The 20,279-nt window shown below is 36.8% G+C and overlaps 5 protein-coding genes and 1 pseudogene across 6 annotated transcripts; 3 read left to right on the top strand and 3 right to left on the bottom strand.

Annotated features, from left to right (window-relative positions):
- Positions 1-1,183: 1,183 nt before the first annotated feature.
- Positions 1,184-3,427, top strand: LOC105974939 (BTB/POZ and MATH domain-containing protein 4). Its single transcript, XM_088823314.1, has 3 exons — positions 1,184-2,368; positions 2,441-2,723; positions 2,950-3,427. Exons 1-3 carry the CDS (start codon positions 1,889-1,891, stop codon positions 3,048-3,050), a joined length of 864 nt encoding a protein of 287 aa, XP_088679440.1. The 5' UTR covers positions 1,184-1,888; the 3' UTR covers positions 3,051-3,427.
- On the bottom strand, positions 3,210-7,245 carry LOC105975070 (uncharacterized). Its single transcript, XM_013000242.2, has 2 exons — positions 4,906-7,245; positions 3,210-4,272 (listed from the first exon to the last, which is right to left on the bottom strand). Exon 1 carries the CDS (start codon positions 7,155-7,157, stop codon positions 5,127-5,129), a length of 2,031 nt encoding a protein of 676 aa, XP_012855696.2. The 5' UTR covers positions 7,158-7,245; the 3' UTR covers positions 3,210-4,272; positions 4,906-5,126.
- On the top strand, positions 3,429-4,746 carry LOC148767800 (putative carboxylesterase 18 pseudogene; annotated as a pseudogene). The gene has a single exon (XR_016033569.1). The product of XR_016033569.1 is annotated as a putative carboxylesterase 18 pseudogene (transcript).
- A 2,239-nt stretch (positions 7,246-9,484) lies between the features above and the next one.
- Positions 9,485-10,194, top strand: LOC105974953 (uncharacterized). The gene has a single exon (XM_013000115.2). The coding sequence runs from the start codon at positions 9,563-9,565 to the stop codon at positions 9,908-9,910; it is 348 nt and encodes a 115-aa protein (XP_012855569.1). The 5' UTR covers positions 9,485-9,562; the 3' UTR covers positions 9,911-10,194.
- Positions 10,195-10,986: 792 nt separating this feature from the next.
- On the bottom strand, positions 10,987-13,139 carry OCT1 (organic cation/carnitine transporter1). Its single transcript, XM_013000293.2, has 2 exons — positions 12,710-13,139; positions 10,987-12,359 (listed from the first exon to the last, which is right to left on the bottom strand). The coding sequence occupies exons 1-2, from the start codon at positions 13,083-13,085 to the stop codon at positions 11,155-11,157; spliced, it is 1,581 nt and encodes a 526-aa protein (XP_012855747.1). The 5' UTR covers positions 13,086-13,139; the 3' UTR covers positions 10,987-11,154.
- Positions 13,140-15,923: 2,784 nt separating this feature from the next.
- Positions 15,924-19,663, bottom strand: LOC105975079 (nucleoporin protein Ndc1-Nup protein). The gene is made up of 4 exons (XM_013000252.2): positions 18,828-19,663; positions 18,324-18,548; positions 17,848-18,234; positions 15,924-16,644 (listed from the first exon to the last, which is right to left on the bottom strand). Exons 1-4 carry the CDS (start codon positions 19,425-19,427, stop codon positions 16,171-16,173), a joined length of 1,686 nt encoding a protein of 561 aa, XP_012855706.2. The 5' UTR covers positions 19,428-19,663; the 3' UTR covers positions 15,924-16,170.
- Between the last annotated feature and the right edge of the window lie 616 nt (positions 19,664-20,279).

The raw sequence follows: 20,279 nt of genomic DNA, 5'->3' as shown, positions 1-20,279 counted from the left end.
AAAAAAATATTGTGTTGACTCTATAGTGTTTTCGTGTGATTCCAAAAAATGGGGTGTAGAGTATGAATGTGATTGAATGTGTTAGGATGGAGGGTTTTTATACTAATTTTTCGGAGAATAAAAAAGTAAAAGAAAAATGTTATGAAGGAAAGATAGATGTAATGCCATATATTTAGAAGATAATTGAGGAAATTAATTTAAATTACACTTAGTGAATGATGACTAATTGACAAAATAATCAATTCCTGTTATATTCATTGTGAAAATAAATATCCGGAAATTTGATTGTAATAAAAAAGATTTGATTTTGATATTTATAATATATATGATGTAAATAACATTATGAACAAAATGAGGATAATTAATTTTAAAATAAGCATCCATTTCATTATTACAATTTACAACATTGATTTTGATTTTATAAGGAAATATTTTAAATGTTTAGTAATTATAGAATGTGCATTGAAGAGCTCACTAAATATTTAAAACCAATGTAAATTGATTTGATTCAAATTATCTATAAAAATAATTGACACCACTTAATACACAAATCCGGATAATTTATTTTATTTTGGGTTGAGTTTTCAATTTTATTTGAATTGAAATTGTAGGATTTTTAATCCGAAAATATAGTTAAAAAAAATCAAATTCTATAATGGGCGACAATCTATCAATCGGAATTAGTGACAATTATTAGTTAAACACGTTCTATGAAAATCAAAATTGAATATTTAACATATTAAATTAATATGATAAATATTTTAATTGATATTAATTGATTAATATCAATTAAATTAATATGATAAATATTTTAATTGATATTAATTGATTACGATTAAAGTTGATACTATGGAATATGGAAAAGATTTTAAATATATTTGGTAAATTGTTACAACATAAGATATTATTTTCATGTTAAAATACCAATTAATGATCCGGATAACATTTTTGGCAAGTTTAGCCTAATCATCAATTAATGATGATAAAAAAAAAATAGAAGATATCAAAGTAATAAATAATGACATGTGTAAAATGAGTAGGATGCCATGTAGATTCACACATGTCGATGACATGGATGCCAAATATCGGATTTCTAAGCTTTGAGGGTTTCAATTTATATATTATACAGATACGGCGTGTTTGGTTTGTATACTAATCTCTGAATCTTGATTTTTGTTTGTTTGTTTATTTATCTCCGATGTCATATGCGGAGGGATTTCCTAATTATTTATCGAGAAATAAAAAAAATGTTCAAAATAACAGTTTTCTGATTAGAGCTCAGATTGTTGTAATGAAATGTTTTGGGGGAAGGTGCTGTTCGTTACGAAGTAATTAATATAAAGTTAATCTAATGTGTTATGGATCCCTTTTTATGTTAATTAATTAGCTAATTCATTTGGTTGAGGAGATTGATTAGCCATGATTAACTGAATAATCGGACTTTATTTGATGCTTAGAATCCCTAATAACTTGTCTGGTCGACCCCGAAATATTATGTTATTGTGGTTTACCTTGCATTGTGAACCTGTTAAATCCCTGGTTTAAACTGCAATGTTCATGCATAATTGATATTTTGAAAGATTAGAATATAAATTTTTATTTTTTTTTATAAAAAGTTTCCTATCTGTAGGATATTCGTTTATTCGTGTGAATTGTGTAAATTTTGCACGAAGAACACTATAATGGAGAAAAAGATGGTAAAAGGGCTCCATAGATTTACATTGGAGAAATATTCACTGTGTCAAAATTCATTCATAGCGATATTTTTACTGTCGGAGGATACAAATGGGCTATTGCTGTGTACCCTGACGGAATATCGCACGACAAAACTCTTGGTGGAGACAAATACGAACAAGGGCATGTCTACTTTGATCTTTTTCTAAGTCCTATGAGTACCGACTGCGATGGAGTCTCTTTCTGTGTCAAAATGACACTCCTTGACCAGAGTGGAAACGGGATTCATCGGACCGAATTCGACGACGTCCCACGTGTTATTAGCAAAGAATCCCGTAGGGGCTTCGTTTGCTTTATCGATAGAGAGGTTCTTGAAAAATCGTCCTATCTGAAAGATGACTGTTTGAAGATTGAGTGCACAGTTTACGTCGTGCTGACATCGTCGTCGTCGTCTGACATTATTGATGATGTTTCGAAACGGGATTTTGATGATGATGGTGGTGTAGGAGGTGATTTTCTTGCCGTGTTTAGTTCTGCGGAAGAAGATTCTGATGTCGTTTTTAGTATCGGGGGTGAGAAATTTCACGCGCACAAGGATATACTCTCGGCAAGATCATCGGTTTTCGAGTCAATGTTTGCTGTTTCTGATCAACGGGAAATGGTCATTACAGACGTGGAACCTCGGGTGTTTAAGGTAATAGTAACCTTTTTCTTTTTCTTTTTTTTTTTTATTAATAATATTTGATCTTGAATATAATTTTGGCAGGCTTTATTGCACTTTATATATTCCGATACTCTACCAGAAAACGAGAGGAGGTCTTTGGTGGGTGGATATGCTTTTGGACCAGTTGTGTCGAACACAATCGGAGCCAAATTGCTAGCAGCAGCAGATAAATATGATGTGAAGCGTCTCAAAGTTATATGCGAATCTCACCTGTGGAGGAGTATTTCTCTTAACCGATTTGCCGAGATTCTCTCACTTGCGGTGAATTACAATGCAACTGAGTTGAAGCATCTCTGCTTTAAGTATGCTGCTGATAACTATGATGGTAAAAAAATTTTTTTTTTTTTTTTTATTTGTATCTTTTTTCTCTTTACCAATTGCAAGAAATAAATCACTGTAACTGTGACTGAATGGATTAAAACGCATTACCTCACTCGACACAAAGCAACTTGTTAATAAAATCATTTTCATTGCAAATTTCTGGTTAATTTTCGTAAACTGGTATATCGAAAAAAGTATGCTGCTGATAAGTATGGTGGTAATTATTGCAGTTCTTGTGAAGTTGGATAGTTTCAGTTTACTTGAAAAGAAGTGGCCGTCGCTTATGAATGAAGTGAACGAATATCTTTCCAAACAAGAGTTGCGTGGGTGACTATTTATTCGGACAAAAACTTCATTTTCGATTACGAGGTTTTCCATGTATTTCTTTTTATTGGCCTGGTATTTGGATCAGGGTCTTTACACTTTCTTTGCAGTTTGGTGCAACTCCGATTAGATTTCTTTAAATTCGTAAAATATACAAAGCCTACGCTTGGCGAACTTCATCTGGTAATTTCCTATCTTTGAGTTATTAAGACATGACTATCACGTGTCCTATTTAGAATTGAAAAGACAGACAAAACCAGCCTGTCATGAAGCTTACATACACCCTCCACCTATATCAGATCCACACACATACATTTCTTACAAGTACAAGATTCAGGTCTGAATTATCTCCCCACCAAAGAAAGAAGAATAAGAGAAAAAGAACATGGCATCAAATTCTGATCTGCCATTGATAACAAAATTCAAACTTCATGTGTTAAGATTGTCCAGACGCGTTTACACACGCAGTGACGGCACCATCAACCGCCGTTTATTCAGCCTCATAGACATCAAAGCATCGGCTCCCGCCACTAAACTCATCGACAAAACTGCTATTTCCACTACCGATATCCCCATCGACCCTTCACGCAATCTCTGGTTCCGTTTATTCACCCCAAGTGGCCATTCAGACAAGCCGTTGCCTTTGATTGTCTACTACCACGGCGGAGGATTTAGCAACTTATGGGCCCGACACAAAGAGCTTCGATGACCTATGCAGCCATCTCGCTACAAAAGTGCCAGCTGTCATCGCTTCCGTGAACTACCGTCTAACCCCCGAGCACAAGTATCCTACTCAATACGACGACAGTTTCGACGCGTTGAAATTCATCGATGCACAAAACTACGCCGTTTTACCTGCCAATACCGACCTCAGTAGATGCTTCATTGGCGGAGATAGTGCAGGTGGCAATATTGCTCATCATGTGACAATTAGAGCTTTCCAGAAAACTAATCACTTTGAGAAGATAAAAATCATTGGGATTTTATCGGTGCAACCCTTTTTTGGAGGAGAAGAGCGGACAGAATCGGAGGTGAGATTAGCAAGTGCACCGGTTATTGATGTGAAGATGACAGATTTGTTGTGGAGGAACTTTCTACCTGAAGGCTCCGACAGAAACCACCCTGCCGCTAATGTGTTTGGCGGCACTGAATTGAGCGCTGAGGATGCGGCGGCACTGGAGAATCTTGAATTTCCGAATGTTTTGGTGATTGTGGGAGGGAATGATCCGCTGCAAGATTGGCAGAGAAGATATGTTAACGGGTTGAAGAACTGTGGGAAACAAGTGGAGTTGATTGAGTATTCGAATGCATTTCATGGTTTCTATTCATTTCAAGAATTGCCTGAGTTTGCTCTGTTGATTGAAGATGTAACAAATTTCATCCGAAAACTAGCACATTCCGAATAAATTTCCGTGTCAGGAAATTGATCAAGCAGGTTCTTTGTTTGGGTTATTCAAATAAAATCCTGGGGAAATACACCTACGGTTGAGGCTCAATATTGTATTGCAAGTAATAAACTTCGCTTGGTAGAAATAAATCTATGTGCTTCGCAAGCAAAATCAGCTAGTGCAGAGGCAAATAGTTCAAACAATTCTATATACGTATATACGTATCCCTTGTTGTGAAATACGTATACAAAATTTCTATCATTCTTATTTGGGTTGTCAGATAAATAGTCTGATGCATGCACTATTGATTTTCAACCTATGTTTTCATCTTTGAATAATTATTACTTGACCTACAATTTCTTCAGTTTCAAAGGATTAACAAAGTAGCCCACATGACAAGCTAAAAAAAAAAAAAAAAAAAAAAAAAAAAAACAATTGGTGAAATGGAGATACTGAAGAGTGCTTGTCACTTACCGAGTCGTTTGCGGCTATAACGGATTTGCTCATACTGCTGCTGGACCCTCTCGTTTTGTATGTACTGTATGCCTCACGTTGCTTTCCATTATTAAATGAATATTCAAATTCTTTCATGATTCCATCACAACACATCCACAGACTAATTTACTAGAACTTGTCTGCCTCGGTTTTTAGAAACGCGGTCCATTAGTCGAGTAACAGAGTTCTTCATTCCGAAACTACAATATCACAGCTGTGTCAAAACCAAAATCCTGCATTTGAGGGAGAAGTTTTTCATGCAGCAACTTGTACATTTCCTCCATTTCAGGATGAGATCTATCACGTGCCAAAAATACATGACTCTTGCCATTAACGTCAATTTGACTTAAACCAGGCAACTTTTTTACATCTCTGTCCTTCATCTTTTTCCTTAATTCCGAAAACTTGTCCCATTTTCCAGATGCAGCATAGGCATTAGCCAATAGAACGTATCCACCAGAACTAGCTGGCTCAATCTCTATAAGTTCATCACCTATCTGATCGACCAGTTCATCAACTCCATGCAATCTGCAAGCACCAAGCAATGCCCCAAGAACTACACCATCATATTTATCTGGCGGCATCTCATCGACCACTTTCATAGCCTCATTCACAAGCCCTGCTCTTCCGAGTATGTCAACAAGGCAAGAGTAGTGCTCCGGCATCAGTTCTAAACCATAAGCACTCCTTATCGAGTCAAAAAGCATTCGACCTTTCTTAACAAAGCCAGCATGACTACAGGCCGACAAAACTCCTACAAACGTAATTCCGTCCGGATTATGTCCCGATCGTAGCATCCGAGCAAATACCTGCAATGCATGTATGCCGAATCCATGATTCGAATATGCTAATATCATTGCAGTCCAAGTCACAATGTCCTTCGCCTCGAGATTGTCGAAAGCAACCCGAGCTGAGGAGATATCACCACTTCTATAATACATGGTAATCAAAGTATTAGCAAGTGATGTTTCTGTGTCAAATCCAAGTTGCACGATGAGACCATGCGCTTGCAGCACACCCAAAATACCAGTGCATGAAGTTAGTAAGCTTGTAAGACTGGTCTCGTTTGGGCTAATGCAGCTGCGAAGCATCGAAACAAAGTGAAGAAAGGCTTCATCCTCTTGCCGGTCCTTGGAGTAACCGTCAATTATTGCATTCCAAGTGACGATATTTCTTTTAGGCATCGACTTAAAAAGTTCGCCAGCCTCAACCATACGACCTTCACCGGTATAAGCTGTGATCATTGCATTCCATGCTGAAATATCCTTATTTGGAGTTTGGTCAAAGTATTTCCTAGCTAACACAGTCATCCCATTTCGTGCAAGTCCAGTCACCATAGTAGTCCAAGAAACAGCGTTCCTCCATGGCATAGATTCAAACAGCTCCTTCGCTTCATTTACTCTGTTTTTATCCATAAACCCACAAATCATAATATTCCAAGAGTACAAATTACGCATTGGCATCACTTTAAAGAGTTCAAATGCCTCGTCAACCAAAGAATTCTCCACATATGCCTTGATCATTGAGGTCCATGCTACCACATTTTTCACGGGCATCCGATCAAAAGCGCCCCGTGCTTCAAAAACCAACCCATTTCGTGCCAAACCCAAAATGACATTTGTCCATGTAATCTCGTTTTTGTCTCCTTCAGGCATTTTCCGAAAAAGATCGAGAGCGTTGTCAACTTTCCCTAGTTTAAAATATCCTGAAATCAAACTAGTCCAAGAGAATGCATTTCTCTCAGGCATTTTATCAAATATCTCTTGCGCTCTATCAATTCGACCAGCCTTTGCATAAGCATGAACCATAGCAGAATTCGCCACAATGCTTCTCATACACGCGGGAGTTTCACAGAAAAGCCTCTCAGCTTTATGAAACTCGTCGTGCTTGAGATAAATACTGATCATTGAAGCATAAGACACCTTATCTCGTTCGGGCATATCGTCAAACAGCTTGCGCGCTGCAGCAACGTTTCCTCCTCGACCCACTTCCCCCATTCGAACGTTATAATCGTAGATTGAACTAGAAACGGTACGAGTAGTTGAAACATAAGAAATTTCGCCACGTGACACAATGCTGCTTCTGCTGTTCGAACTTGCAGTGGCAGCGCACGTGCAAAAGTCGTGGCTGTTCCTTTGTTTTCCATTAAGTGATAGAGAAATGCACGTCCGAGCTACGAAGATTTTCTGCGCCGTTTTGAGAACTGTCCGTGTTGTTCCGCCTCCGATCATTCCTGCCAAGGCGGCGCTTGATTTGAATTACCTGGTAGAATGAATGTATGGAGAGAGAGAGAGTTGATACTTCAGCTTTTAAAAATGGTACCTTTATAATAGCAATTTTTAATATTATTTTTCTTTATTATGTTATAATTTTTTTAATAATATGTGAAATTAAAAAAAAAAACATCTATGAAATTCCTAAATATCTATTTATTGTAAATTGTAATTATTTTATTCATAAATATAAACTCCCTCCGTTCTATATTAAGTGTCATTTTTTGCTTTGCACAAGGATTAAGAAGCTCAATAAATGTGTCTTGATTTTAGGTAAAATATATTAGAAAGACTAAAATAATCTTGATTATTTAATAATGTGATAAGAAAGAGTTAACACTTATAGTTGAATTAATAAGGTTAAAACACATGAAAAAATGAATTTAATGCAGTATTAGAAATTTAAAGTGACAGATAATATGGAACAAAAATATTTTAAAAAAGAGACAGTTATTGTGGAACAGAGGGAGTATAATATATATACATTGATATAGGTTTTTTGTAAAAACCACCCCTGTGTAATCTCAAATAGCTGAAAAGCCCTCATGTTAAAAATATTAGCACAATACCCCTCGTGAAAAATAGTGAAAGCCAAAAATGACAATACGAGCTCGATGTGTTATACACTCGTGCTTTGTGCGACTGGGCCTCGTATTTTGGAACTAGAAAGACCTAAATACCCTTTAAATCAATTTTCGAAATTTATAAATTTATCCAAAATATTTTTCATAAGCTCAAAATGAAGTTTTCAAAATTTTCAATTCAATCCCTACTAATTTCAGAAAAGTCCTCTCTCTAAATTACATAGAACCAAAATGCAATTTTCATAATTTATCAAAACTTCGTCATCTTCTTCCCCTCTCCTTCAAATCTGCTCCTCGCCAAATGAAAAAAAAAACCAAAAAAAAAAGAAACAATAACCAACGATTCATCTTCAATAGGGGTGGGCATTCGGGTCGGGTCGGGTTATTCGGGTTATTCCGGTCGGGTTATTCGGGTTTTTTGCAAAAAAAAAAATTACCCGAACCCGACCCGAGATAACCGGGTACCCGGCAACCCGGGTACCCGGTTATTTCGGGTCGGGTTCGGATTTTGCTATTTTCCTCTTTTTTTTTTTCTTTTTTTTTTTTTTTTTTTTAAGGTATACATATATATACAGACATATATATATATAGCAATATACATATGCATATACTGATATACATATATATTATATATATATATATATATATATATATATATATATATATATATAGATACATATACTGATATACATATATATATTTATATATATATATATATATACATATACATATACATATACTGATATACATATATATATATATATACACACACAGACATATACATATATATATATATATATATATATATATATACATATATATATATATATATATATATATATACATATATATATATATATATATATATATATAAAAAAAAAATTTTTTTTTTTTAAACCGGGTACCCGATCGGGTACCCGGGTAGAATTTCTATTACCCGGACCCGACCCGGTTTGGGATCATCGGGTACCCGAACCCGGGAAAAACCCGGCTATGTAAAAAATTACCCGATCCGGTCGGGTAATACCCGACCGGGTCGGGTTATACCCGACCGGGTCGGGTTATACCCGACCGGGTCGGGTTATACCCGACCGGGTCGGGTTATACCCGAATAACCCGACCCAAATGCCCACCCAGATTCTTCATAACCAGCCCGTTTGCAAAAGAAGAAAAAACAACAAAAAATGCTTTCTCCATCTAAACCCGCCGGAAGACAAAGGCACTTCACGCACAAAAAACAGAGGGCCCGGCACAACACACACGCACAAAGCATAACTCGATCCAAAATCTTGATTTACAAGAGATATAAAAAGAACCCATCAAACATAAAGCATAATCCTTTTGTGGGGTGGGAAGGCAGGTGGTGATGCGGCGGTGGTGCGGCCGTGGTGGTGGTGATACGGCGGCAGAGTGTTCGATTGAAGAATTGGGTTACGGGAGGAAGACGATGGCCTGGGTGATAATTTTCTTTTTCTTTCTTTTTTTCCTTTTTGCATTTTATTCATTCACTTGAAACATAAATTATTAAAAAATATAAAGGTAATTTAGTTATTTCATATAAGTCAACTGCTAATTTCAAAATAAGGGCCGGTGTGCTTTGTCAAAAATAATATAGGGGTGTATATGCTAATATTTTTGACATTAGGGGGCTTTTAGCCATTCAAAATTTCATAGGGGAGTCTATGCAATTAGCTCCATATATATATACATATATAGAGAGAGAGGGAGAGAGGGCTGTTTCAGAACTTCACAAAAATCTCGTTCGAAAAAAGGGTAGGGATGTCGGAGGCGTACGAGAGGGTGAGGGGCGGAAGACTGGCCTTCAAGGGCGGCGAGCTCGCCACCCGCGAAAAAGCCATAGACAAGAATAAGAAAAAGAAGAAGAAGAAGAATAATAAGAACAAGCTCGCCGACGACGCCGTTTTGGCGGAGGATCCGAGTGTCAGCGTGGTGGAGGAGTCCGGTTCCGACGTGTACACCATCGACGCGGCGAAGAAGATGAAGTACGACGAATTGTTCCCCGTCGAATGCAAGAAGTTCGCGTACGATCCGAATGCGAAGAAGAAGTCCGTCGAGGAAGCCCTAGATGATCGGGTTAAGAAGAAAGCCGATCGCTACTGTAAATGAACGAATTCAGCCCTCGATTTCTGCTGGTACTGGAAAAGAAATTGCTTGCGCAACTGTTTTTCTGCAAAAAAGTTGATTAATTTGCACATCTAGGGCTTTTCCAATTTCAATTAAAATTAGGGCTTTTCCATTTTCAATTAAAATTAGGGCTTTTACTTGTTTCGATATAATTAGAGTTGGCTCAGTCGAGTTGATTGATGTTGTATGTGAAGAACATGATTCCGACTTACTTCATGTCGGAATTTGGAGAAATTAATTGGACAAGTGTTTGATTCTGAAGAAAATTTCTGCTGTTACAATTTTTCATCTCTCTCTCAGTTATTGGTAATTATTTTGTGCAGTATTTTCAGTTATTGGTATTTTTTTGTGCTATTTTTCAGAATAAATTAGCTTTAGCAAGCTCTGCTATGCTATATAAGCTCATAGCTCTACTGGTAAAGAATTTAGAATATGATGATGTTTAGGTAGTATTGTTGGTTAATTCTTCATTCAAGCTCGCGACTTTTGCGAAAAGTTCGAGCAAAACATTGGTTACAGGATGATTTAGATTACGGATTTACGGTATAATTCCGTTTTATTGTGTTCTTGAAATCCAGATGGATTTTCCGTTCTGCGCTGTAATTTTTTCTTGAGCCAGCCGATTACGGCACTGTTTGTCAATGAACGATTGATTATTTGCTGATTATGGAAATTTCGGATTTAGAGTTCACTTGTTGATGTAACAGATTTGGTAATTACACCTCAGATTGCAATATATATTTTGTCGAAATTTTGAGGATTGATTACATATATCTGGTCTTGAAATTGCTTTGTTAATACTTGCCATTGCATCTTTTTCTTCAGGGCAAATTACGGCCACCTCTGAGGTAAGATCAAATTACGAAAAAATCCCTCCGTCCCAAACTATGTATTGTCTTACACGTCCATCTTTACGGTGTCAAATTTACCTATTGAAGCAGGGGGGTTTCGTAAGATAATACATAGTTGAGGGGGGTTTTCGTAATTTGATCTTACCTCAGGAGTTACCGTAAGTTGCCGTTTTCTTTATATGACAATGGATCACATTCTGGATTTGATTCAATAACTCAGAACAGAGAATCTAAAAGCAAATATTTCAACAAACTTTTGTACAATTTCAACAAGTAAAAGCATAAAACAAAATCTATGTATCTTTTGCATTTCTATATTGAACAACTTATTACTTTAATCTTCCGTTCGAAGGAGAACCGAAGAAACACGATCCACTAAGAAGACGACACCTGTACATTCTTCCCCAATTCGACACATGCAAGATCCAACCCTTCTTCTTCCTCTTGTTGCTCCAAAGTCTCGTACAGAGGAGCATTCCTAGTTTCAGGCAACCACAGACTAAGCAAACCACTCACAACAGACGAAACTCCGAACACGAAGAACGACAGAGAAGGGCTCAATCTCCCATACACAACGAGCAAAGGCGAAATCGAAGCACCCAACATCAACGCTTGTCTCATCATAGACACAGCAAAGTTCCTCACATTCGTCGGGAAAAGCTCCACGCAGTATGTGTACAAAACATTGAAAGCAGTCGCAGCGGCCATAAACCCTAAGGCCTCCATCGTCAGCTGAGGCAAGCTCCCGCCGCCGCGATTTTTCTCCGTCGAGAAAACAATGCAGAAGAGGCAGAAAGCTCCGGCGAGGAAAGCTGAGGTGGAGAAGAGGCGGCGGCGGTTGGTGGTGCCGAGCAGAAAGCTGCCGACGAAAACCGCCGGAATCTCCATCGTCGCATTTATTGCCACCGTAAAGTATAAGTTGAAGCTGAGATTCTCGACGTTGAGTTGAATCCCGTAATACATGAAACCAATCCCAAAGCCTGTGAACATGATCAGGGCCATTCTTCTCACAGCCCATCTAGTGGTCCAGAGCTTCTCGATAGGTGAGAGGGTATTTTCGTCTTTTTTCCCGTTATTACTATTAGATGGTTCTAGAAGGGTGATATTTGGTGGGATTTCTTTTCCATTGATTCTTGCGTAATTTCTCAAAACATCGAGGGCTTCTTCGCTTCGACCCCTCACAAGAAGCCACCTTGGAGATTCCGAGACAAAGGGTATTAGGACAAAGATTGAATAGACAAGTGGGAGAAACGAGATAATCTTGTACAAATTTCTCCAACAATTTCTTGTCGGATAAGCAATTAATGGGATCGAGAGAAACCCCGTCGCAAAGAAGAAAAACCCATATTGGCTGACCTGGCCACGCCATTTCCGACCGACGGCCTCCGTAGAGAGGACTAAACAGCATATTCCGATTCCGGCACGGGATACTCCGTTTGCGAAACGGAGGAGAGAGTAAATCCATATGTTTGGGGAGAGAGAAGTGAGGAAGATTGTGATTGATGTCAGTAGGCATGAAATCAGCACTGATTTTTTCCTGCCAAAAGATCCATCGGCCAATCGTCCGAAAACTGCGGAACCTATCGAATGCATCGATTAAAGCAAAAAAGGCAATCATCATTAAGGTACATATATAAATATTCAATCTTGATACTATAGAAAGAAAATAAAAAAAATTCTTGAAGTTCGAGCCGTTAGTTGCTAGTGGCGGCAGTACATCGCTATGGGGGCCGTCGCCCCCCACTACTTATTTTGCATGCCGGGATTTGTTATTTTTCGAGCATTGTAGCATTGACTACAAATTTCTACCATGGATGAAGCATGTGATCTTGATGCAATACCTACTTTCTTGATCCTATTTTTTTATTTTTTCAAATGCATTTTACTTTTAATTTAAATAAATTTATTTATTTTTTTAAATATGCAATACCTATAAGAGATCCAAGAAAGTAGACTGAAGTAGGAAGAGCAGCAAGAAATCTCCTGTCACAAACCAATCCCCACTCCGCAATCGTGGAGCTCGAATTCTCGCCGCTCCACTCCCAAGTCCCCGCCTTCAACCCGCAAACCGAACCTCCAACGGTGGCTGCACCACCGCACTCCGGCGAGACGCACCGCCACGACTTCGGCTGAGCATCGGTGAAAATGGTGACAAGGGTACTTTGGGAATCAAATATCCTAGCCAGTGAAACCAAAAGCACCTGAATAAGCTGTGAGAATCCAAATGACCCCACATACCCTTCCAACACTTCATCCACTGTCAGCTGCAGCTTTTTTCCCACAAGTTCTTGTTTTTCTTCATCCATTTTTTATTTATTAATTTCTTGCAGCTTTTCTTGCATTAAATTAAAACAAACAGCCCCTTAATATATATATGTGTGTGTGTATGTGTTGGTTGGAATATTTGGAGATTAACAGGAACACTTGGCTAATAGTAATATCCACGTGGCACTGGCTTTTGGTGGAAGGTGCTGTTTGTTTGACGTGTTAAAGCACTTGTGGAAAAGCTGGATTTTTGATTCCTCGGAGGTGGCAATCTTACTAGGACAGAACTAACAATGTTTGTGCTTTTAATTAGGACACACACTAATTAGCACTAATGTTTTTTACTACCTAAGACTTCTTGTTATTTCTATTTATTTTTTATTTTTTTTATTTTTTAATTAGAGCATAAAATGATTCCATTTAAATGATGCTTTCAAGATGCTGATTTGATACCATAAGGAGAGAATTATAAATTACATGTTAGAAATTTTGTTTAGTTGTAAACTATTTTTTTTTGTTTTGTTAAATAGCACCCCCGTTGTTTGAGCTTTGTGCACATGACCCTCGTACTTTCAATATAACACATGACTCCTTATATTTGAATATAACCTCTTCGTATTTAGAATAATTATTTAACAAGTGGAATACCATAAGGGGGTTATGTGAACAAAATTTAAATTACAGGGAAGTCATGTACTTATATTGAAAATACAAGGGGGTTATATGCACAAAACTCAAACTACAGGGGGTTAAGTGCTATTTACCCTTGTGAAGTTGGAGCACTTTGGTTGATTTTTGTCCAAGATTAACTGTACAAACTTTAAAGTTGTTGATAAATTCTCATCATTAAAATAAAATAAAATAAAATAATGTTTGTGGAAATATAATTTTGTGACAAGGGACTATTACTCAATTTGTTGTGTCCTTTTTTGTAATATAACCAGATTTGTGTGCATTGTAATTGTCTACGGAACGGAATAATAAAGTGAATATAGTTTTAGGGCAAGATAAAGATTGCGTGAACTTAATTGACTGTCGCAACAAATTTTGGGGTGTACTCCATTTTTAATGGGTAAATTGAGCTTTATTTAGTGATCATCCAAATTACGTGTGTAACAAATTAAAAATGGTCCCTATATTTCTTTTCAGCTGTATATAGTATAGAAATTTCAAATTCTTAACATTTCCGCGTTTCTGATATGTTTCGTGCTGGACAACAGCCGGATATTTTATGGGCCATTTTACAATTTGTAAAAAGTTGGAAACATGTTTGCGAATAGCGAATTTTTGAATATTTTTATTACTTCTGTAATTATTTATATAATTTAATGATTAATTGCAAGTTGATAGTTGATGACGCAAGACGGAAGCACGGTAAAGAATTAATTTATACGAATTAATCCTATAGAACAAAATAACATTCGGAATCCTCCGAAAACTCTGGAATCCACCAGAAAAATAGAGAAAACTCTAAATATTTTATTAAAAATTCGAAATTCTTTTTAAAATAAAGTCCTAAGGCAACTATTTATACTAAAAAACTGAAACCCCTAATTAAACTAAGAAAATACTAAAAAATACAAAAAAAAAGAGGCAAAAACGAGTTAAATCCTAATTCTAGTAGATCTCGTAATTTTGGGAACAACCCAATTTACGGAATCCTAATACAATTTTTTTATGATTTGATATTAATTTTCTAAAACTTACCTAAAATAGCAAAAACGAACTTTTAGGAGTCCAAACGATTCCTTGCGCCGTTTTACTTGAGATAGAGTTCGTTTCGTACTCAAATACAATTTGAGTTCGTTGAAAACCCTTATTTTTCCATAATTTCTTTCGGTATCTCCTCCGATGCCCATCAATAACTCTTCTACGAATTAAATAATTATTTTCCAATTCGAACCCAATTTAACGTTCCTTATCAGTTGATAGTTCAATTTAATTTGAATGTGTATGTATGAAAATATATAAAAAGGAATTTATATATAAATAAAAACTCATATAAAGTGTATAATTGGTATATTATGACCATTTATCAAGACACGCCAAAATGGGTCTGCATTTTTATGTATGTATAAATGAATGATGAAGATGTATCTAATATATGTAGGGTGAAATATATGGATGCGTGCTAGAAACGCATACCTAATATTATGTATAAATCCATGCATGATGATTGATGATTGATGGAGATTACCACTCTTTAATCAAGGATCTAAATTAGGTTTAATGAAGGTTACTGATTAATTAGCTACTAATTCATTTTAATCGGCCCAAGAAGAAAGAACAAGGCATATGGGCATTTGTTTTGGGCCTCTCAAAACACATAAACATCAATTCTTTTGTAAACTACGTCCCCGTTAAAGTTAAGGTCAAATTACGAAAAAATCCCTCATGTTTGAGTAATTACGACTACCCTCTCAACTATGAATCTTCTTACACGTCCATTCTTGCGGTGTTAAATTTAGTGAAATTTTCTAGATTATGTGGGATATTCTCCCATTCATACATTTTTTATCTCATTCAAACTCCACATTTTGAAACAAGATAACCATAAAATGTGTCTTTTGGCTTATAAATATCAGATTATGGTGTATCAGAAACTACATTTTTGCATAAAATGAGTATAAACTAGAAAAAAATCAGCAAAATCTAGAAGATTCTCTTGAATTTCGTGTAGGAAGATTCATGGTTGATGGGTGGTTGTAATTACCCAAACATGAGAAATTTCGTGTAGGAAGATTCATTTACCCTTTTTCAAATTCAAAAAAGAAAAAGAAAAAGACATGCACAATAACAATACTCTGAAAATATCATGCAATACATAGAGCACACCTCTTATCACAGGCAGTAATCTGTCAAAGAACTAACTCCAAGTCTGCATAAGAAAATAATTACTTCAACTCGAAGACATAAATCTTCCAATCTCAAAGTGACGAACCATTTTTTTCCCGATTCTTCTAGAAATCTTACACAACGGTACAATATATTGGCACAAAAAATAAAAACTGCGAAGGTTTGTCTTTTCGATACAAATTCTCCTAGCGTTTAGTACTTCCAAGGCAAAAATATGTCTCAAGTTCAAAAAAAAAAAAAATCGTCGAGGCACAACCAATAGAGAAGAAGCTAACTCGCCTGGAAATCCAAGAAAAGTCTCAATTTGTGCAGAAGAAGCTCGTTACTTCCATAAAGAGGTTTACCGCTAACGATCCAATCTTTCTCAAGAAGTCCCGCTTTCTCGCTGTTCATCATCTCACCGTGAAAAGCAGAGACAATCGAGTAAATCGAAGTTCTTAGTATATCAGCCAATGAAAACGCTTTGGCATAAAGAGGGCTCCCTCTTATTTTGCCCATGGCACTAGCTGTGGACTCTCTTCTCCCAGTGTTCACCGTGGCCCACTTGATTCCAGCGGGGCCCATGAAATTCGAGGATTGAATGTTTGTCTTTTTCCCCATGAGAGTTTCGACAGCTAACAAAGTAGACAGCAATGTTGAGATTACAGTTGCATTGCTTCCCGAGAGTTGGGCGACGCCAAATTTGTCTTCCTTGTGTGACCGTGCGGTCAGTGAAGCAATGATTCGGGCAGACCATGCACAGAGCTGCATGCAATTCGCAACTTAGGTTAATGACAATCATAGATGATATATATTATATATATAGGCAGAGTAAATGTAATAGTTAACTCTCTCGTTTTCTTGCATAATTCTCTATTTGTCAGATTATGATGTACAAAAATATAAGGCTTTTATAGTTTATTTCTGATGACAACTGCTAATTGAATTTCACCGGGTCAATTTTCAACTCAACATGATCTACTGGACGAACAGTGTGCACGTGACCTACATACACATACATATATATATACATTTCTATATCCACAATAAACATATATATATAGTCCTTATTGTGTTATTTATTTAATACCACTCTGATGAATACGCATCAAAGTTTTTATACTCACAGATCTTTCTCGTTGATAGAATGCAATATTGTCTAATGATATTCACTTTCTCTCTCTTGAACAATTTTATGTTTTTATATGAAACACAATTATTTTATTTCTAAAAACAGTTAATCTATGAGTTTTTAACTATTAAAAAATCGAAGCATGAGGGAATGTGATTCAAATTCACTGACGAACTCAATCAAAATGAACCTAACCAACTTGAACAACTTGATTGGAAATAATATTATTTTTTTGGCATCACACAGTTATCGAGTTTGGTTAAATTACACAACCGTCCAAACCACTGCTACACCCTTAATCGATACACATAATGGAAATAACACTAAAGCTTAGTTACATGAACCCCCCTTGGATTGAAAAAACAAAGTGAAGCGGTGGAATAAATAAAATTAATGTTTTCAAGAATTTGGAAGGGACGATAGAGCCAATACACAAAATACTGAAAAGACACAATGATTCATGTGCTAAATTACTAAGAACAAGTTTTCAAATCCGAAAAAATGGGCATAATCAAGAAACGATACAGATACTTTAAAACCATACAAAACGACCACTACACCCTTAATTGATACACATCATTGACATAACAGTAAATCTTAGTTGCATGAATCGGAATCCCCTTTGGATGTAAAGAATGTGAAATGGCGGACGAAATAAAATTAAGTTTTCCAGAGTTTAAAAGGCACAATAAAGCCAATACATGAAAAAACTGAAAACATAAGGCAGAACACACATAGCTGATAAACGACATTTACCACGACATTCCATGTAATACACATTACCAATGACAAGTTTTCAAATCCAAAACAAACGGGCATGATCAAGAAACACTGACCTGTGAGTCGAAAAACGACTCAGAGAGTTTCGAAACCGCAAGCCGCTCAGCGGGCGAACTCAATTGGTCAGATAATTGCACCATTGACTTTTCAGCTGAAGAGCTCTCCAGACCATCAGCCAGTTGTTGAATGAACTCTTTCAGAGGCTGCATGCATGCGTCTACAACTCTTTTATACGTATCGCCCGTCTCTTCAAAGAACGCAGCTCTTCGCCATGTATCGACATTGTTCTCACATACCATACAGAGATCGAGGTAAGCAAGGTACTGCAAAAGTGACTTTGGTGTGCTTTCCTCTAGTGTAGCTAAAAGAGACTCGCTCGGGTTTGTTTCTGCAGCTGCTGATCCTTTTAGAGGCGCAAATACAACCCTCTTGGTATGCAGTACCTAGAAATCCATTGCAGATGTCTTAAATCTTTATACGGTGGTTATAAACTTATAACCATAAACAGAAAACAGCTAGTTGAGGGAGAAACCTGGTGTAAATGATGACTGAGTTCCCAACAAAGAATTACAAAAAAACTGCCGATGTAGAAAATGATCTGCTCAGCTATGAGCAATCCAACTGAACCCCGATTTCTGTACTCAGTAGGCAGGAAAAAAGCAAGTACCCCTGATAATACATAGCCGACAGCAGAGAACCTTAAAGCCTGTCCGATAGATGAAGGAAGCCCCATCTTCAAGCTGAAGAAAGGAGGACGCTGTTGATAAACGTAGATTGTGTCAGCACAAGAACGAATATCATTTCTAATGAATAAATAATCTTTGTTGAGCACATGCTCGATCGCAATTTTACTGAACAAAATGTGAAATCTCTGTTCGGGAGTGTAACAATATTTATTTTCTATATTCAAAATATCTCTTCATCTTAGTCAACCATCATTACAAACCCACTAATCGATCCAATACAGCATTAACAATCGAATCATCAAATGCTACTAACTGAAAGTAAAAAAAGCAATATTAAAATATGAACAAACCTGAACAATAGGAAAACGCAAGACCCAGCGGTGGTGATACACATAATGCAACCCATAGAACAAGCCGATCAGAAAACCCCTAAATCCCAAATTCCCCAAAACAGCAGCCGAATTCGAAGTCGAATCGACACTAGAATAAACATCACATGCCCAGCACACACAAACCACCGCCACCGCCCCGGAGGCAGCGCAGAGGGCTACGAACACCACGAAGCAAAACGAAACCCCAACCCTCTTCCTCAACAAACTCTGCTCGCCACCAGACACAAAAATCAAGCGGACGAAGGAGAGTGATATCTCGAGAGGGGAAGCGTACGGCAGCGCGTGAGGGGAAGAGACGAAGAAGAGGAGAGCTGCGAAGGTGGTTAGAGAGAGGTGGAATAGAAGGAGAGAGATGAAGGAGAAGAAAATGGGAGTGAAAGGGTTTGTGGTGAAGGGGGAAAAGAAGAGGGTTTTGAAAATGAAGAGTAGGAAGGTTGATTGCAGAACCTGCCAGATTAAGAAGCTTTTGAATCGGTCTGTGACGATGGTGGTGCGGCCGCCGCCGCCGCCGTCTTTGTCCTTGAAGAGAGCCCGGTCTAGGGCGGCGGAGATTGACATTTGGGGGAAGTGTGTGCAGTGTGCACGGCGGTCGGAAAGGGGGCGGGAAAAGGGGGGCGGATTGTAAATTGAAGAAGTCTGCAGATTAGTATGACTCTGTTTCAAACTTATTAGTAGCTAAATTGAATCTTCAAATAGTAGCTACGGTAATTTGATCTATTTAAAAAAAATATATTATTATTTCTTTATTGAACAATTTTTAGGTTGAATTAGATAAAAGTAAGTAAAGATAATATGTCGAAACTTAACTTGTGTTTGAGTTTGGTTGATTTACAATCGAGGTGGGTTCCAACGAGCTTTAATGAAATACCAATTGCACTCGATTACATGTTTTAGTAATTTTTTTAATAAAATCAAACTTGAGTTCAAGTCTAATTTCATGGTTTTATCGAACGAAAACATGTGTCGAAATTGGTTCTTTATATTAGCGAATGAGCTGAATTTTAAAGAATGATTTCAGATCGAGTATTAAGTAATTTGGTTTAATTTTTAACTCTATATGTAGTTACTAGTTACTTAGTATAATAGTGTAATGTATATGAAACATTAGTTTACTCGAATTTGGACAAATAAAAAAAAAAAAATGCTATAAATTATATTCTTCGAATTCAATTTAATTAACAATTTAAAAAATATTGGGTATGACCTCAAAAAAGAAAAGGAAAAAGAAAAGTTGGATGAAACTCCATAATATTTTCACTTACCGAGCCCAAAGCAAAAACAAATGGGCCCACATATATAAACCATCAAGCCCAGAGGTCGAAATTGGACGAATTTGGAAAGAGAAAAAGAAAAGAAAATTTGGAAGTGAATAAGCTCGAAAAAATCGAAATTAAAAAATTGGAATGAAAA

Source organism: Erythranthe guttata, chromosome 9, assembly GCF_056151865.1.
Source record: "Erythranthe guttata isolate IM_541 chromosome 9, IM_541, whole genome shotgun sequence".
NCBI lineage: Eukaryota > Viridiplantae > Streptophyta > Magnoliopsida > Lamiales > Phrymaceae > Erythranthe > Erythranthe guttata.
This window is presented reverse-complemented; position numbering and strand designations above follow the sequence as displayed.

What these genes read in the sequence shown, in the direction of transcription:
- LOC105974939 (XM_088823314.1), top strand. Translation starts at nt 1,889, where the DNA reads ATGAGTACCGACTGCGATGGAGTCTCTTTCTGTGTCAAAATGACACTC. An exon ending in TGGAACCTCGGGTGTTTAAG is followed by an intron (nt 2,369 to 2,440) that starts GTAATAGTAACC and finishes TAATTTTGGCAG; the next exon opens with GCTTTATTGCACTTTATATA. An exon ending in TGCTGCTGATAACTATGATG is followed by an intron (nt 2,724 to 2,949) that starts GTAAAAAAATTT and finishes TAATTATTGCAG; the next exon opens with TTCTTGTGAAGTTGGATAGT.
- LOC105975070 (XM_013000242.2), bottom strand. Translation starts at nt 7,157, where the DNA reads ATGATCGGAGGCGGAACAACACGGACAGTTCTCAAAACGGCGCAGAAA.
- LOC105974953 (XM_013000115.2), top strand. Translation starts at nt 9,563, where the DNA reads ATGTCGGAGGCGTACGAGAGGGTGAGGGGCGGAAGACTGGCCTTCAAG.
- OCT1 (XM_013000293.2), bottom strand. Translation starts at nt 13,085, where the DNA reads ATGGATGAAGAAAAACAAGAACTTGTGGGAAAAAAGCTGCAGCTGACA. An exon ending in CTTTCTTGGATCTCTTATAG is followed by an intron (nt 12,360 to 12,709) that starts GTATTGCATATT and finishes TGCATTCGATAG; the next exon opens with GTTCCGCAGTTTTCGGACGA.
- LOC105975079 (XM_013000252.2), bottom strand. Translation starts at nt 19,427, where the DNA reads ATGTCAATCTCCGCCGCCCTAGACCGGGCTCTCTTCAAGGACAAAGAC. An exon ending in TGCGTTTTCCTATTGTTCAG is followed by an intron (nt 18,549 to 18,827) that starts GTTTGTTCATAT and finishes GTTTATCAACAG; the next exon opens with CGTCCTCCTTTCTTCAGCTT. An exon ending in TCAGTCATCATTTACACCAG is followed by an intron (nt 18,235 to 18,323) that starts GTTTCTCCCTCA and finishes ATGGATTTCTAG; the next exon opens with GTACTGCATACCAAGAGGGT.